Below are 19,598 nucleotides of genomic sequence, written 5' to 3'. Positions count from 1 at the left end.
GGTGCGTGTAAAAAAACTATATGCAAAAAGTTGTGCACATTCACATGGCACATGAACTATATGCAAAACATGGCCTCATCGAATGCCATTTTTGTAGGGTTTAAATGAATAAAAAACAAATGTAAATAAAAAAAACATGATTTCCAAACCTGGTTGCATTCATCTGGGCATGTTTCACCATTCTAGGGCCGAAGAAATGCTTCCAGCAATGGATGAAAATGCAAAACAATATTTTTTGTTTTGTCTTACCTAATACCTTGCATTAAATTCCTAGCAGGAGACGTGGGAAGTGTTGAAATAGTAGCTAGCTCGGATACCTATCTATTGTATTTTAATGTTGTCAATGGCAATTAAAATACACATGTATTATCTATTATGTAAATCGAACTTAGCGCTGGGCCCAAATACATGTAACTTGTAATTATGTCTTGCTTGGGCAAGACCTATATATATTGTAACTTGTGGATAGGACAGGCCCTATAAATGTAACTTGTAATTTGGTCTGACCCTAATTGGGTGATGTAACTTGTGGTCCTATATTGAATGTAACTTGTAGATAGGGTAGGCCCAATATGTATTTTGAGCGATTATGTAATTGGGTTGGGCCCAAACTCATGTAGCGTGTGGTAAAGGCAATCAAGCAATAACGTCTTAATAGGTCAAGACCTATTTGGACGATATACATAATATTATTATTAAATTGACAAGGCAGGCCGACTTGAGACTTGACACCACAAGTCAAGTATATAAGCAAGTCATTTGCACAGCATAATGGATCAATTAATATACAAGGTGAATCATTCTTAAGGCTGTCAACACATGTAATCTGGTCTCCAACATTTGGCGATCTCTCTCTCTCTCTCTCTCTCTCTCTCTCTCTCTCTCTCTCTCTCTCTCTCTTGTGCGAACTTGCTCCTCATCCATTGTGTGAAGGCTGGCTGTTAGGTGATGCTATCAAGATCTTGCGAAGCTAATGAAGACTTGCCTTGAGCGAATTTGATGCTGATGATAAGGGCTGCAATCTCCATTATCATATAAAGAGGAATTCAGATCTGCTATCTTGCTGGTTGAACAGCAATCTGAGATAAGCACACTTGCCTTGTAATTGCCTACACTTGAGATAATACACATTGTACTTTGTGGCTGGGTTTTTCACCTCCAAGAGGGAGGTTTTCCAAGGGTATTGGTGTGTCTTGTTTTGTGTTTTTATTGCTGTTACTGTTCTATTATAACCTGATTATTTAAGATTAACATCTGATTGCTTAAAATTAACAGGAAGGTCTCTAGGCCAAAATAAAGACTTTGGGGATGCTAAAAGAACCGGAGACATGCCTTTGTCTCCGAGATGTGTCTCAAGGGAGGGAGATGTGTCTCAAGGGAGGGAGATGTGTCTCCCGGTAACACTGGAAATTTATGATGATGATTTTCAAATACAATCATCATAAATTCATAAAAGTTATTAGTTAGTAGCTAGCTATTGTAACCAATTCCACTCTCTAGCTTCATATGTATTGAACACTCAAATTTAATAGAAACCACTTCCTCATGGTTTTTAGACTCATTTTATACATTTTGTAATTATATTTTGCTAAAAAAAGGTGTTTTTATAAGAAATTTTAGTAATTTTCTAAGTTGTCAAGTTTTTGCCAAGTCAAAAAATTTAGACTTCTTGAGTACTCTCCGAGTCCAAGTCCGAGTATGCAATCTATGCATATAAATATACATATAAACATACATATACATATACATATACACATGTACATACATACATGCATACATACTGTTGGTGTCTGTTTTATCATCTACCAAACATTAGAATAGGATACCCAAAGGCATTCTATCCTCTCCTGAAAAATCACTACTGATTCCATGGTCTATATGTGCGAACAGGCAACTTTAGTGAAATAGCTTCTTGGGTAGTGTATGCTGAAAATCTCAAGGGGGGCTTACGTTAACAAATGTCTTTGAACTGTTGGACTTAGACGGATTTAGCAATTTTATGCTGTCTTTTTTGGGGGGATTTTCCGAGATTTAGACTTTCAAAGAGGAGAAAAGAGATAGGGTTTGAGAAAGCTAATCTAATCCTACGAACTCCGAAGACGGTATCAACTAGGTGTTCTCGGGAAACCAAACTTTGCTTTGCCACACTAGGGACAACTACACAAAGCCAGTGCAATCTTCAATGGATTGTGCTTATGATTAAGATGTTGGGATGCACAGAGGATGGACTCAAACTAACTTTGCACGGTGAAATGGAAATCATCCATTCACCAAAAGTATGAGCGGAGATACACCATCAATTAACACTTATCAAATCCTTCATTCAAATTAACAATGAAAGCAAATCTAAATTAATTTTAACTAAGTGTTGAGGAAATTGAAACCATGGTAATCATTCAAACAATAGGGATTACAAAGCCTTAAAAGAAAGCGCACATGCAATATATTATTCGAAAATGACCTTCACGCAACAATATGTCAAAAACCTCACACTCTCTAAATGAGAGGAGGTAGCCTTATATAGTTTTTCAAAAATAAATGAACGGCCGAGATCAAACGGTGATCAAGGGCCCAGATTGAAAGCTACAAACCCTAATTAGGGTTTCCCAAAATTCTACTAGTTTGAAAGAATGAGAAAGTGACATGTGGCACAGATGCTATTCTCACTGAGGTGAGCGTCCAGTTTCCTCTTTCGCAGATTTGATGTACCTGGACACGATAAGCCTGACCTCCTCCATAGTGACATTTGGCAAGCTGCTAATCTGGAAGTCAATGATGTCCACATCATCAGTACATGTGGCGAGGATGCTTTCCCACTCAACTGCTTGAGCAAGAAAGTTCTCATCGATGAAGAGAAAATTTGCAATCCTCGAAAGATCGCCCTTGTCAATCATCCCTGAGCCCTTGAAGAAGCTTGACTAAATCCTGTCTATCAAGTTCTCCGCCTGTAAATGCTTCTCCCTTATACTCTCTTTCTTTCAGATCTCAGACGCTACATGACACACCTTACTCAAAATCTCCCTGACACTCTCCTCTGCTTCAAAGCACTTAGTCTCGGATTTCTTCAAAACTTCAATCCGGGTGACCAAAGCATAATACCAGGTGTTGAAGTCATACCTATCCCCAGCCTATATGACACCTGCATCCACCAAACTTCTCTTCGACAAGCCTCGGATAACCTTCAGATGTGGAAGTATTTCATCCTGAATTTCCTCCATGTCTTCCCAATTTGCAACTAGGTCCTGGATACGGCTGACCAACGAAGAGGCAGACTCATGTGCTAATACTAAATTTTCCACAAGTATATCAGCCCGTACTGAAGCATCTGAAATCCACTCCTTGGCCTGTGTGAATGTGCCCTTCATATCCTCGTAATTCTTCATTGACTCCTGCTGAAGGGGTTGTGGAGGGGTGATCGGTATCTCATGGTTGAGTGGCCTGGTAAGATGGAGAACATAGTTCCTCTATTGTTGATTTTCTTCCTCAACCTTCTTTCTCTTCTCTTTCTCCTGAGCTAAACTCGCCTTGAGGGCGTTACAAGAGTCGTCAAAGTACTGGACTTCTTGGTCTTGGGTAGGCTTACCCAACTCTATAGTGGTGATCTTATAATCCTCCGGGGCAATGTTGTCCCGAGTTTTCCCTTCCTTTGGCATAGCTATTTGAATTGTCCCGAATCCCGCACTATCCCTCTGAATCAAAGAGAACTTTTTGGCTGGCTTGGGTGGCTTGACTATGACTGACTCATTCACCTTCTCCAAAAATGTTGTTGTGACCTCTTCAGAATGGGCTTCCTTACGGACCTTAGCCCTTATCCTTTCCCTCAGCCAATCAGGAATGGTTGACTGCTCCACAGTGTTTTGATCAAACCCATCATCTGTCGCTCCTGGTCTAGTAGCTATACCATCCAAGAAGACTACTGGAGATGCAGGCGTTTCAACTTCTATAGCTGCATTTAAAATTTGCTCTGTCCAGACTTTGGACAACTACTTTCAGTATTTCCTCAATTGAAGGAGAAGGCACTCTCACTTCATTATTAACCATACATATGTCCATCTCCTGCTCCTCAACTGCATTCTAATCAGGCACAGCAAATGTGGCACTCAAGATGGAATGACCTTCGCTGGACTCCCTTCTCTCCCCTACAACCTTCTTTCCTATGGCCTTTCCAAAGCTTCCAACCAATTCTTTCCTCTTCCGGGACCCAACACTCTCTGGATTTCGAGCATTGCCTGCAGAGATACAAGGGTTGGAGGACAGAGAGTCATCTACTCCCATCAAGTCGTAGGTCAGGGCCACACCTTTAGACTTCAATGGTTTCGTCCTTTCAGAGGTCCACCATTTAGAATATTCGACCACCAACCTCATGAGGTCTGCCAAATCCGATTTCTCTCCCTCTGACCAATCTATCAAGGCTAGTGGTTCATTCTTCATCTTTTCAAAGCCTGGTTGTTGAAGCTCAAGGTTGTCTTCCACTTGGTCAGCAACTCTAAACACCTCCATTTCTCTTACCATGCTCAAGGGAATCCTTGACCAAAATCTCTTCCTGACCTCGAAACTATTGGCTGTGTTAGCCCAATAATCTTCTAAATCAGCTCTGTGCTCAAATGTCATCCCTTTGACCCTTTTTATTTTGTGGAACGGATCAAAATTCTTCCTCGCCTTGTACTGATAAAAAGGGTACCAAGCCAGCTCCTTCTCAGCAGTGGCAGCAGCTTGTGATGAGGGACATGTTTCCAGTCCATTCCCAATCATGAGAGAGGAGGTTCTTGCCTTCTTCTGCTTATCTCTTTGAATTGCCATATACCCCTCCAATTGCCTCACAACCTCGAGTAACACAATTCGGTTGGTAGGGTAAGCTGGAAGCTTATAGGGAGATCCGGTAAGCCCCTGAATTCTAAGGTAAGTGAACTTCGGGTATTGGATATACCAATATCCGAATCTACTGATGAAGTCCATAGACTCTTGAGAGAGTCTCTAAAGCAGTTCACCTTGCAACGTCCGTGTGATGTGCATGAGAAATGTGTCATTCACCCTTTTAAAATGGAACTTTTCTTCCATGTGGAGCTGGGGATAACAATCATAGACTAGAAACTGGTTTTCTTTGTTCCCCACTTCCCCTCTGCAAGTGAGACCTCTATATCTGTAAGTTCTAGCCAGGGAATAGAACAGGTACGAGCTCATGAAGAAGGTCCTATTTGCTTCTAGGTTCTTCAGCTGGCCATCCAAGTTATCACTTATCATCTGAGCCCAGTCTATCATCTTCACTCCATTCATTATTTCATTTATAAAATAATACATCCAGGGCTCGAATGGAGCACCTTGAGGATTCCCCATTATCCTGTTTGGCAGAACTATCATATCTCCAATATCTTCCTTAAAGTATGCTCTCACCAAGCTCGTTCTCTGAAGTTTGGAGGCCCCTTTCCTTGGCCTATCCAGCTAAGAATGATTGATGATGGCGTCATACTCCTCCAAATGGTCTTGATACATGCGATTAGCTTCATCCTTGTTCACATACACAACGTTATGATACTCTGGGATTCTGAAGGCTTCTCTGATGGCCTCATCGTTGATGTTCGCCAATACTCTCCCATTGGGTGCAACAATATCCCTACTAGCGGGGTTGTAATGCCTAGCACATTCAGCTACTAATTCGGTGCATTGCATGGTGGGGAGAAATCCTGCAGCATGCACAATGCCACTCTTCATCATCTTTCGTGCGGTTGTGGTAGGCACAAGGTTGTCCAAACCGAACATCTGCTTCTTGAACTCCCTCAGATTGATGTGCCCGAGGTTGGTGTCGCTAGCATTCTTCCACTTTGAAGTCATCCTTGACTCAAGAGGAGCGTCTTTGTCCACTTGAAATTTCATAGTGCCTAGAATCTGCAATTAACAAATGAAGCTTAAGTTAGAAATTGATTCATGAATTGAAGAAAATAGGGGCTGCGAATGGCTAAGTGTTTGGAGATTCGATTTCATTTTTATACTTAGCCATAAACATAGATTTTCACATGGAAACTCTTCAATCCTAAGGATAATTGTGATCGCAATCCAACACCAAGTGTTATAACTTCAAAACTCTCCTTTTACTTAGTCAATAAAAATGATTTTCCTTCACTAAGAATTCGAATAGATCCACTAAAATTATTTTCAAGGACTCTGGAAAAAACTCAGAAAATGCAACAAATCTGCATTGTAAATCCAACTTCACCTTCGAATAGATTGAAATAAGGCTAGAAGTTTCTCAAAAAACTTAGAAAAAATTAACAATTCTTCCTTATACCAGCTGGCTCCACTCAAAAATCTGTGAATTCTTTGCTAAGAAGCTTGCCCAACTGTAAACAATATCAAGGTTTTCTCCAAGTGAACTCCAATCTGCAAATACTTCTTAATGTTTTCCTTAGCTTGCTAAGGAATTTCGAACTTCTTGGTGTAAGAATGAAGTTACAAAGGATGCATTTGTAATGAAGTTGATTTCATAATTAGAAACACAAAAAAAAAACAATCCAACTCATGTTTCTAAATTCAACTTAAATTTTGGGAAAGTTTCATCCAATTTTGAGTTGTGTTGTCATCTCTTTTAGTTCAAAAATCTTTTACTTGGGCAAGTTTCTAAATTGTTTTTAGTCCATAAATTCGAACTAGGCTTATAAATTAGCATCTTCCAACAAGTTTAGAATTTGGAACTCAGTCTGAAAATCCTCTTGATCTGCAAACATCTTCTTTCTAATTTCAATTTTGAGTTTCCATTTTGATTTCCCAACTCGATGATCTTTGAAAATCTCTTTTTTCAACTTTCTAAATTGATTATAAGTTCGATTTTTTGGAAGATTTGATGACATCACTTGGCTTCTTGTTGACTTTGCTTGACTTCCAAGAGTAGGGCAGAGTTTTAAGTGTTCAACTTCATGCTTGCACGGAGTTTTCATCTTCTAACATGATGCTTGGGCGGAGTTTGAAGCTCTTCCTTGGGCGGAGTTTGATGTTACCTCAAGCAAGGTATAGGGCAGACTTTTGGAAGGTCTCCTCAAGGCAGACTTTAGAAGGCTTTCATCCTATCCTCTTCAAGGCGGACTTTTAGAACATCCCTTCATGGCAGACTTTTGATGCACCCCATGGCGGACTTTAGGATGTCTTCAACAAATGGTGGAGTTTGGAAGGTGTTCTCCTTGGGCGGACTTTAGGAATGTCTCCTCAACAAGGCATAGGGCAGAGTTTTGAAACCACTCCCAAGGCAGACTTTGGACACCTCTCCAACATGGCGGACTTTGGATGCACCTCATGGTGGACTTTAGGAAGGTCTCCTCAACAAGGCATAGGGCGGAGTTTTGAAACCACTCCCAAGGCGAACTTTAGACACCTCTCCAACATGGCAGACTTTTGGGTGGCCTCAACCAAGGCGGACTTTTAACATCCCTCCATCCTTGCATCTTGGGCGAAGTTTTAAGACCTTTCCACCAAGGGGGGGGAGTTTTCACTACCTTCTCAAGGCATGGCGGACTTTTCCCACTCCACAAGGCATGGCGGATTTTGGATGCATCTCCTAGGGTGGAGTTTTGAAGGTCTTCCTTGGGCGGACTTTGTCTACTCCCCAATGCATGGCGGACTATAGAGTGGCCTCAACAGATGGCGGACTTTCATACTCCCTCTTCAAGGCGGACTTCTCCATTGCTGGCATCTTGGGGCGGAGTTTCTATCACTTGCCATAACACTCAACATCATCTATTAGCCAGACTTAGAAAAAAAAATTGGAAAATTTCAAATTTCACAACTTAACCAAATTTAACCAGATTAACTTGAAATTTGAAATCCATACTCAGGTAATCCATCTGAAGCATCATGACCCTTAAAATGTAGGAAACGGGCTTTTTAGGTCAAAACTTGGAAATTTTGGATCACGGTCGAAGCAGGTCAGTGGTATCAGTGCAAACCCTAGGTCCCCATGCCGATAAAGCAAAAAGCAAACATCCCTAAAAAATAGGGAAAACTTTCTAAAAAATAGCCATACCGGGGATTGGGCTAAAAATGCCAAAAACGAAACTTCCTAAAAGATAGGAAAAAGCAAAAAAGAAAACTTTCTAAAAATAGAAATTTGTTCAAATTCGTCCAAATCAATTGTGATCTTCGTCCTTTGGCCTTTCTAGGCACTTTGACGGTGTCCTGACTCTAGAATCACTTGGTTTGCAAAAACTAACTTTCAATCTCTAGGACTCGAATTGTTCAAAAATTGAGCAAGGCTTGACAAAACTGAAAAGGAAGGCCATGAGACACTAACAAAAACCCTAGAAAGCAGGAGAAGAGAGGGTCCCCATTTGCAATGGGGCGATGTGTGGAAAAGGTCACAACACATACATACATACATACATACATATTCCAAATAATTCAAATAACTTAGGTTGATTGTGTTGATTCATTATATTTATTTGATCAGCTTATGCTAATCCATAAAAGCATTTGTTTTCTTTGCAATATAATATTTGGAGAAAAATAATCATAGCTCATATTATACTATATACATAATACCTATATATAAAATAGCAACTTTTACAAAATTAAGCTCATATAATAACAAACAACTTAAGGGCTAATGTCGATGCCATGGACTATCATTTCAATGTGTTATTTGTGTGAGCATATGAGAGATGCAAGGCAGCAGCCAAGCACTAGAGAAGACTTCGACTCACCAAATGAGCTCAAAACTAAATAGTATAAGGTGTATTTTTCTTTCAAAGAGCTTGGAGGGCATTCATGAACACATAGAAAATCTATTCTACCAAACTTTGCAATGAAACTTTGCATGGGTCCATGCCAAAAGTAACGAGCGACAAAACTCTATGTGCAACTCTATAAAAAAACTTTGCGACATACAATGCCTTCCATGTTTGGCTACCATCTCTATGAAAAAACACTACATGGGTTTCACACCAGATACAGCTTGACATACCCATAAGAGACCTTGTGCACCTATGCCAAACAACAAGTGAAAGGTTGTCCTCGACCCAAACCCAAACTAGTATCGAAATTATCCATTCTAGGGCCTAAATAGGATAACTCAATAACACAACCGAAATCCCCTACCTACCCAAAAACATCCAAAATTGGCACTTAGCCATCTAAGGACAATCAGTTGTCCCTAAGTTGGCCAGGGACATTAATGTTGTCCCTCATCAAAAGACTATGGAAAACATTTGATTTGTCTTCATAAATTTTCCATTTGGCAAGCAATTACCCTTGGTATATTTAAAGAAAAATAATATCGAGACGCAAAAATGGATTAGGCTTGCATTGACACTAATCAAGGAAGATATAAATCTGCAATAGAGAACATTAGAAAAACCTGTATGAAAAGAAATGTTTTGAAAGGCAGCACAACAATACTTTAAAGCTTTAGAAGATTCAAAGTCTCGCATAACTAGACTTTACCAAGAAGATGGCCAGGAACATCAATATTGTTCCTTGACAAATGACTATGGAAAATGTGTGTTTTTTTCCTCAATGAATTTGCCATTTGGCAAGCAGTTACCCATGGTATATTCAAAGATAAGTGATATTGAGATGCAAGAAAGGATTGAACCTGCACCAATGCTAATACCTGCAATAGGGAACATTACAAAACCCATATGAAAAGAAATGTTTTGAAAGACAGACAACAATACTTTAAAGCATTAGAAGATTCAAGGTCTCGCATAACAGGAATTTACCCCAAGAAAAAAAAATTCTACATAAATCTAGTTTATCTAATAATTCAGTTATGACTTGAGCAGAGGTCTGCACATCCACATGAATATTATGTGGAGGAGGATTAATTTGAACATATGAAAATAACAATGATGGGAAATGATGTGGTAGGTACTCAGATTCAAACTCCACATTTTGTGCAGCCAGTGATGACGCATAGCAGTAATACCTCTAGTTGTTATATTGTTTTTTCAGTTTTTCTACATTTTGTCATTTTGCAGTTGTAGCCTTTTGACATTTTGTTGAATATGCATATTGACAATGAAAACAATGAAATTTTATTAATTTGTATGTCAACTCTCATGTGAATTCTCAATTCAATTCTAATGTTATGTAATATGGTTCTATAATGAATATAGTGAAAGGCAGAATAACAACACTTCAAAGCTTTAGACAATTCAAGGTCTCACACAACTGGATTTTACCCCAACTGAAAAGAAAAACTACATAAATCAAATTGTCTTATAATTGGTTCCAATGTGTACAGACATCTGCACATCCACATGCATATTGTGTGAAGAAGAATTAACTCTGACATATACAAACAAAGATGAAGGGGAATAATGTTGTGGGGAATCAAATTCAGACTCCGGTTGTGGTGCAAGAAAAGATGAGGCATAGCAGCAATAAATCTAGTTGCTATTTTTTTTTATAAGTTTTTTGTCATCTTGTAGTTGTAGCCTTTCAACCTTTTGTTGTATATGCATATTGGCAATGAAAAATTAAATGATAACAATGAAAACTTGTTAATTTGTATGTTGGCTATCATTCAAATTCTCAACTCAGCTCTAACATTAAGTAATATGGTTACATAATGAATATTGTGAATGCTTTATCATATGAATTATTAAATTTTCCTATATTCTTATCTCCCCAATTTTTTAATTGCCGTCTCATGTCATCCCCAAAATAGCATTGTTCCACGGGGACGCATCCCCCCCCAAAAAACCCACATCCCCTATACAGGGACATTTCCGAGACTTAGGGACTTGGGGGAAACATCACCCCAGCACCACCATCTCTGCCACCTCCGTGCAGGGACACCACTGGATCGCTTGCTTTATGGAACATGCCATTACATACTGATTGCAACCTTTAACTTTGTGAAAACTAGTTATGTCTTTCATGGGGTACTCACAAAGATGTTATATTGCAGATTTTGTCTTGAAGATTTCAATTCACCTCAATTTGTATATCAGCACCAACTCCCCACCACCAATCTACCATATTGTACCCCCACCATTTCCTCACCATCACCAAATGTAGGCCCTTGGCCCCCCTGTCACCAAATTTAGGCCCTTGGCCCATCTCCACGTCCCCTCATCAGGAAACTCTGTGGAACTATGCCAAAAAGACTTCCTGTCCGCTGCCATCCCTAAATGCATCCTACTGTCCCATGCTGGAAACACCATGGAACATAGGTAAAAATCATAGAAGCATAAACAAAGAAAAATCCATAATTAACAGCAAGTACCTAGCACCCATCAAGTTTCCCAAGCCAATCATAACCAGCAAGCCTGGTTCAATCAAAAAACCAGTCAAAGCCAACAAAACCAGGTCAAACTGCCAAAAAAAGAAGGTTAAAGGTGTGCAAATGCAAAAACCAGTTTCCCGGTATTTCTTTCAGGTGATTTATTTTTCTCATAAACCCCTCAAATTAGCATTTTCCAATTTGCCCTGTTTTTCCCACTTTAAACCTGTGTAATTTAATTCCATTTATTAAATCAGTTTGTTGTGTCATCGCTATATAAGTCTAATACTATGGTAAAAACTAATCACAAAGATAAATCAGATCCAAAGGATCTTAACTTGGTTTGACAAAAAAACAGTTGCAAAAGGATCTTAACTTGGTTTGACAAAAAAACAGTTGCAAAAGATGCAAAAATGATTAAAGAAACCTCTACGTGAGAAAAGATTAGTATGTTTTTCAAGTTATGACTATCTTCTTGAAGCACTTGTGAGAATGATGAGAGATTTACATGCCTTTACTGCTGATTTGTACACAGATGTATGTACTAAAGTCTTATATAAATTACTAAGAGTTGCTAAATTGCTGACAAAAAAGTAGTTTTAATATGAAATAATCAACAAAGGATCCATGATCTTTAAATCAAGATCAAATTCTCCATCTTCACCAAAAGCATTCAAACTACAAAGAACAGGTGGACAGATTTGTAGATTTCCAGTTGACAGACCACGCATGCACAGGGAAAAATGCCAGAGAACAATAAATAAACAAGAACTAATTAAAAATGAAAAAATCGACTGAGATAAGTGTGGCACTTGCATACCTAGTTAATTAGCCTATGATGCCTATACATCCCAAGACAAACTTGAAGAAAGACATTTGAGGACAACTTTTCAAATAAAATATTGACAAAAAGAGATCAGTAGATGTAAGGAAAGATTGAAAATACAAAAGCCTCCTAATTCATAACCTTAAGCCTAGCTGTCTAAGTACAATGAAAACAAGGGTTGTGTGGTCCCACTACACATAAGACCTACCTATGACCTCAACCTAACATGATAGCTTATAATATGACCTTATGGACAAAATAATTCATTTCCTAATGTCAAGAACCTCCTTTCTCATATACATATTTTAAATTACTACAGAAATATTTGGTGTATATGCTTTGTAAAAGTATTTATCTCACATGCATGGGCTAGTAGTAGTTGTCTTTAGTTGTTAGCTATACATGGTTGTATTTAGGCAAGAGAAAGGCATCTTGAACATTCTAATTGGAGTTTATCCTCTATTGGGAGGTTTGCCCAATTAATATGTCACCATGAACCTAATTCACAAGCATTCAAAGGGCTGTTCGCATTAATTCCTCCAGTGCATACATTATTACAGGTTTTCCCTGAAGAAGAGTCCAAAGAGGAACTGAAAATGTTGGGACTTATACAACAATAAACAGCTATCCAAAAAGAAAACCGTCACAAACATGCACACTGTGAGCGCTTCAAGAATTAAATAGTTTAATAATACTGATTTTGTGAAGAACCTATTATGACTTCCTTTACAAATCTTTATACAGATAGTGATATTATTACCATATTCAAAGTTGTGACATCCTTTGTGCAGTATAGTCAAAATGTGGAGCAATCAGAAAATTATTGGCCTACAAACGGACCAAACAAAAGAATTGAGCTATAAAGTACACAAATTTATTACATGATTCATTCATTTAGCAATAACTGATTGAAAAAATGTATTTAATATTATCAACATTAGATTATTGGAATGATAACTATATACCGCATTTTTACTCAGAATTATTAGCACCTTAATTCAGCAATTAGTAATTATGTATGTTATGATGTCTTAGACATGCCATTTTGTAGGGAGAATAGCTACTGCCATTGGTAATTACAAGCTAAATATGTCTCTTTAGAGTGATTTGAAAATTATTTGCCTACAAACGGACCAAACAAAGACATTGACCTATAAAGTACAGAATAGTATTACAAGATTCATTCATCTAGCAATAACTGATTGAAAAAATATATTAAATATTATCACCATTAAATGCCTGGAATTATAAACTTTATACAGCAATCAGTAATTACAAGCTTAAAATGTCTCTTTAGAGTGATTTGAAATTTCATAAAAGTCCATACAGATGAAGTCAGCACTCTGATCGTACAGGTAAAAAAATGCTCTATTCTAGAACACGTTCACTCTTTTCCTCGCTCTAGTTTAACATAGTCAAATGTAGGAAATAGATGAATGTTGTGATGTGTGTGAGAGAGAAGGAGAGATTATATAAACAGAATAAACTCTTAAATTCTACTGGCAACAGCTCATCGCACTACTGGTGTCAACATTAGGGTTTATAGAATTTTAGGGCACACATCCCAAAAATCTATGATGGTATGTTTCAGATTGAAGGAGATAATTAATAATTACGGATGTATATCCTAACTCCTCACATAGCCTGATAGAGGCTATCTAACAGACTTTAATAACTGGTAACTCAAACTGTATGATTAGCAAAAAACTTAACAAGATTTCAGCAGAGCCTCCCAAAAGTCCCAGCACGACCACTAAAAAAGACCAACGGATACCAACATTAAATATCAAAAGCTGCATCTTAGTCCAGATGTTGAACAGTTCTAATGTAGCTCTTCAACTAATGCAATGAGTTAAAGTTGGAAATCAAAGAGACTTTACAACAGAAGATTGAATTCAATTCCCAAATATCCCAAACACCAAAATTTGGTTTCTATAGACCACACTTGTAGTATACTGCCCGATGCAGTAAGTTTCAAAAATGAGAAAGCAATGAGAAATATGTCCAAAAGAATCGTGGGTTAACTGTATACATGAGACATGATGAGGTTAAGTCCTGGACAGATAGGGATGGGAAGACAGAAGACTTTAGGCACTCAATTGTCTAATCCATGTGGTCAAATCTTACTCGACTGATAGAGAAAAGAGGACAACGACCTTTAGGCACTCAATAGCATAATTATGTAATCATGTCTGCGCGTGCTTACTCACTTAGCAGCTAGTTCAGTCAGTAATGATTGGACAAAGATCTGATGCATTCAAGAAAAAAAAATTGTGATTAGGCAGAGGCATTTCTTATGATTTTCTTTGTCCTTTTCGGGGAATTCTACTATAAACAGTTCCAACCCTAACATCTAATTGGGTAGGGTAAACCCCAGGAGAGTGAAGTGATCTACCGGTCATGCTGGCATCCATAGGTGAGATTACTGGACTTAGAAATTTGAAATTTTTTGCAGTTACGCATAATAACATGTATCTGGATACCACAGCGTAGTGTTTTTTATTCAGATGTTTCAAGTCTCCTTTGAGACCCCTCCCTTCAAGGAAATTATAAGATCAATAATGTCAGGCCCTGGGTTATTCCTCCTTTCTTTTCCATGTAACTTGCAGTTCAATGCACAGCGTGCCTTATAAGAAGGCCTTGACCCTGAGCCCCACGGCTCAAAATCAAACAAATATCTAGAATTGAGTATATCATTCGCTCTTTTGAGCGCGCATACCCTTCATACTTTCTAGCTATGAAAACAACAGCCTACTGATAGAATGGCCAAGCAAATGGCAACGCCTAACTAAAATGCACAAAAAAACCCAAACACATTTTAGTTTACACACAGACTACGGTATATCATGAATAACATCTAATGATGAGAAAGAAGAGAATGAATAAATGAGAGCTTACCTTGTCACTAGATTTTACATGTAAGCTAACAAGATGACGAAAATGGGAATACTCCTTGAACCATTCATAATGATCCTCCTCCACAAAACGTTCGTCCCTGAGTTGGATGCCCAAATGCAATATCAATAAATGAATAAGCATCAGCGTGGACTGAAAGATTATAAAAGTGGAAGGAATAGAGGATTACCAGTATTGGGGATTCAGGTAAACTAAAGCACTAGCTGGGATATTTCCATTAGGTTTGATGTTCTCCTCTTCTTCTTCTTTCTTACCCTGCTCTCTCAAGGGCAACTGTAGCATTGAGTCCATCTTTCTAAGTTGTATGTGAAACTGGTCTCACAAAAAAATGGCTAAGCCCAAATCTGTATGACGTATAATAGACAAATTGTTTCAGCGTGATCAACCATAACCACTTTCAAATCTTATTATTAAATATCTATGCTATTAACCTTTCGTTTTGAACTCTGCCTCTGCAATAATACAACTGTAACCCGCTAGCCATGACTTCGCGTCCAGGGTAGTCAGAGAGTTAAACGATGTTTCTCTTTGATTTCGTCCCGCTTGAATTTGCGGGTATGAACTAGTGAGGGGCGTTATTGAGATTAATCAACTCTTCAAGATGGTGGTATGATACATAGTTGATCTACTTGTATGGTGTCACCTATGTAACCGCCTTAAGTTTGTTCATCCCCTATCCGATTGTTCTTTTTGTGTCAATTTAGAAACTATAAAACATGTCTTTTGGCTATGCAATGAAAAGGATTTTGTGTCATCTTTCACATAATTTGAAAAATAATAATTTTTTTTTGTGACTGACAGGTAGGGAATGTCTATGAGGATTCTTGAAAGTTTGAACAAAAGTGACCAATACTTTCAACATTAAAACATTAGCAATAGTTGATTATAAATATAGGGGTAACAGGAAATTATTGAAATTAAGGAAGATTGGACTTTGAAGTAACCAGTTAACCATGGAGATTCAGAAATTAGAATCCAAATTCGGGGGTGCAAGAAAGTCGTTTCAAATTCAAATTTTCGAGTAAGCTTATGAGAGAAATACAGAATGAATTCAACAGTGCAAACGAATAGAGATGAATTCAAGAATAATATTATAACACTTCAAAAATATGATCACTTACCTTTAGGTCACTAGCAGTCGCCAATGCAGTCAGCTACAATGGTTGTTCCTAGTCTGAAACTTCACCAGTGATCTGAATTGAGAGCTCATAACCGATCAAATTGTGTAGAGATAAATCTGATCTTTGACTCTATTTATACCAATCCTTATTTGGCGAATTTGGCGGGAATTTTATATGGTATACAAATATTTCGCGAATCACACTTAACTATAACACGTCTTATGTAATTTTTGAGGCGATTGTGGGTCGTCCAATTAATTGGCAATTATAATAAAAATGGCAAAAATTGGGGTGAATTGAGACACGCTTCCGCAAAATTCCAAGCGAATTGGGTCCTCATGGCTATTGGCGAATTATGGTCGTCTATTAAGACAACCTCGAAAAGTGTAGGCGAAAATATTGAATTTACCGTGTGGAAAACGTAGATTCTATTCATGAAATATTGATAGAGATACAATTAATTACATAAAACAATGAGCGATTGGACCGTGCATTTGATGAATATTTATAAAGTCTGGGCGACATGGCCACCCCCGATTGGTACAATATATTTGTCATTTTCGATGTCACCGACGTGAAATATTCGCCATTGACGAATATTTGTCACGTAAGTAAACCCTGCTTTACACTCATTAAAACTAAAGTTGCGATACGACCCACTTGGGTTGAACTCAAACTTTGAACTTTTTGAAAAGGTTCAATAGTTGAAGTTCAATGACAATTGTTCCTTTGGACTACCATAGAAAAATCTGCATAACTTTTTACTAAGGGCTCTGTTTCTTGTAAAATTTTAACTGTAGAATAAATAAGCCAAGTAGAGCATAACCCAAAAATAATTTTTACATAGGACACATAAGACTTGGGATTTAATTGTTTGGGCATATGGGTAACCCAAAAATAAAAAAATAAAAATCTCCCAGCCGACATGGAGTTTGGCCATAAAAACTGGTCATTTTGGAGAAAAGGATGTTAAAATTATATCTAGTGTAAAATCTGTAATGTTTGGTCATTGAACTTGAACTTTGAACCTTCTTTGGTTCAAGGTTCAAGGTTCAAAGGTTCAACACGCAGCCAAATATGAAGACAAGGCGATAAATGAAGCATATTGTGGGCAAAGTCTGTAATTTTGAACCTCCTGATTGAACCTCGCGGATTCAAGGTTCGCAAGTTCAACGCATGGGAAAATGGAAAGACAAAGCAATCAATGAAGCATATTGTGGGTGTAGTATGTGTTTTTGAACCTTCTGATTGAACCTCGCAGGTTCAAGGTTCAAGGTTCAAGGTTCAAAGTTCAGGTTCAAGCTTCAAAGTTCAAAGTTTGGGTTCACAGGTTCAATTTCAGAGGTTCGAATTTAGAGTTCAGAGATTCATTAGATGAAGGTTCAGAATGTGTGGGTTCTCAGCAAGTTAAATAATCCAATAACATTGGCATGTATATTGTTTATATTTTTTCAATGTAACCTGTAACCACAAATTTTATGAGTCTTTATTTTGAGATAGAAACAATAGTCTCGGTGCGGAGGGCATAACTATTAATTGAACCGTTGGATCACACTGAATTTTTTATATGTTTTAGAACACCTAGTTTTCTAAATCTTCACCGGAGAGATTGGAAAAAATATTATCGCGTTCAAAAGTTATTAATATCTTAGTACAGGTTATAAAAAATTCTGAGATCAAAGATTTGAAGCTAAAAAAAAAAAGTTGTCGGGAAGAAGATAAAAGATAAAAGAAAAGATTAATTAATAAACTTTTCAAGAATCGGTTATTGATAACTGAAAGTCTCTTTAGAAAAAAAAAAGGTTATATATATGTAATGAAGGAAAAGAGCAGGGGTTCTTTTCTTTTATCTTTCGGCTGTAAAAAAAAAGGGGCAGCATTGTTTTCTGGACTGCACAGTTTTATTTTTCAGAAAAATTGAGTCTGTGAGCTCACAGTTTGACATTAATGAAATGAAGAAGATTTTGTTGATCTATGGATTTGTCAATATTTTCTTTTGATTACAATGAACTTTGTTTCTCTTATGATTACCTTTCATTGCCTTTTCTGTTACATTAAATTGTGTATGCATTTAATTCTGAAACTTTGATTTCACAAATAATTTGAATGTTCGAAAGAAATGTGATGTTAGTTCTTTGTTTGGGTATTCTGATCCCCCTTGTCCTTTAAGGCATGAGAGAGACTCGATCAGAGTCCAAAGCATTTTGATCTATTGGAAAGGGCATTTTCTTGGGTGTGGGTAATTAAACTGTGTTTTACTTATCTTCATTCACTTCATTATAAATTTGATATTTGCATATGTTTCATGACTATGAGAATATGTTAGTTGCCTTTATTGCTTTCTGGTTAAAAGCATATTCAGAAAATATACATTTTTATCCAACAAAGGGAGTTGTACCTTCATATCAAAATTCAAAGAGTGCTTGCACTCACCATTGCAAGTGACTCAATTGCTAGTTCTTGTTTTTGTCTTTCAATTTGGGCATTTGGGAGTCATTTTTGAAAGCTATTTAAGAAGGACAAATCTTTTAACCAACACTTCCTCAAAGGGAAAAAAATATGGTTAAAATTCGATTCTTTTTCTTTCTTTCTTTTATTAAAAACATTCATTTATTAAAACCTTTCATTCATAATAGTGTTCACACGTGTCTCTAAGTCTATTCTGAGGACTTTTTGAAGAAACTTGTGTCCTTCACAACTTCGGCCTGAAATAGAGCTTATGTCATCGATTAAAATTAATTAAGTATAGACTTAGAGTTAATTAAGTATACAATTTATAATACTTAATTAATTATTAGACAATGTTCAAACTTGTCTCTATTCTGGTGAATTTTTGAAGAAACTTTTGTCCTTCAGAACTTCGGGCCGAAATTGAGCTTATGTCGTTGATCTGCGATCATCCAATGGTCATTAAGTTGATTGATTAATCTAATATTTAAATCTAAGTAATGAATAAATTTATAAACAATAAAATATAATAAAAATTAAAATTAATGACTTTCGTATTTTACCCCGTCGTGCACTTCCTTTGATATCAACGGTCCAAATCTTCGCGTGACTACACATTTAGATCAAGATGTTCATTCACCTTAACTTCGCAGCCCCACCGCACACATGGCACATGGGCCCTGTTGACAGTAGGCTCTTATTAAGTGGACCAATAAAATTATGCATGTTGGAGGTCAAAGGACACGTCAGAAAGGGTTGGCCCAATCTATCCTCCTCGTTAATTAAGTATATAATTTATTATAGTTTATTGGGCAATGCTCGTACCTATCTCTATTTTGACAAATTTTTGAAAAAAACCTTTGTCCTTCAGAACTTCGGGCCGAAATAGAGCTTATGTTGTTGATCTGTGATCATCTAATGATCATTAAGTTGATTGATTAATTAATTGTAGACATAGTTAACTAGCACTTGCAGGTCATTATATGGATAGCCAAAAGAAAATTAAAGCTAAAATTTAATTTTGTTCAATATTACAAGTGAATAAATTAATCTAGTATTTAAATCCAAGTAATGAATA

The 19,598-nt window shown here is 37.2% G+C and overlaps 1 protein-coding gene across 3 annotated transcripts in view; it reads right to left on the bottom strand.

The window, feature by feature from the left end:
- The window catches only part of LOC131061789 (uncharacterized), a 48,215-nt gene extending 32,655 nt beyond the window's left edge, over window positions 1–15,560 (bottom strand). For 2 of the 3 annotated variants that reach the window (XM_057995621.2, XM_057995620.2), the window contains exons 1-2: window positions 15,121–15,560; window positions 14,934–15,030 (exon numbers count right to left, since the gene is read on the bottom strand). In XM_057995621.2, the coding sequence (XP_057851604.1) occupies window positions 14,934–15,030; window positions 15,121–15,242 (219 nt within the window). In that variant the 5' untranslated portion in view covers window positions 15,243–15,560. The remainder of the gene's footprint in view (window positions 1–14,933; window positions 15,031–15,120) is intronic. The other variant, XM_057995619.2, reaches the window with a different exon arrangement.
- Between the last annotated feature and the right edge of the window lie 4,038 nt (window positions 15,561–19,598).

This window comes from Cryptomeria japonica, chromosome 4 (assembly GCF_030272615.1).
Source record: "Cryptomeria japonica chromosome 4, Sugi_1.0, whole genome shotgun sequence".
Classification (NCBI taxonomy): Eukaryota; Viridiplantae; Streptophyta; class Pinopsida; order Cupressales; family Cupressaceae; genus Cryptomeria; species Cryptomeria japonica.
The sequence above is the reverse complement of the archived record's forward strand: the minus strand, read 5'-3'. Positions and strand labels throughout refer to the sequence as shown.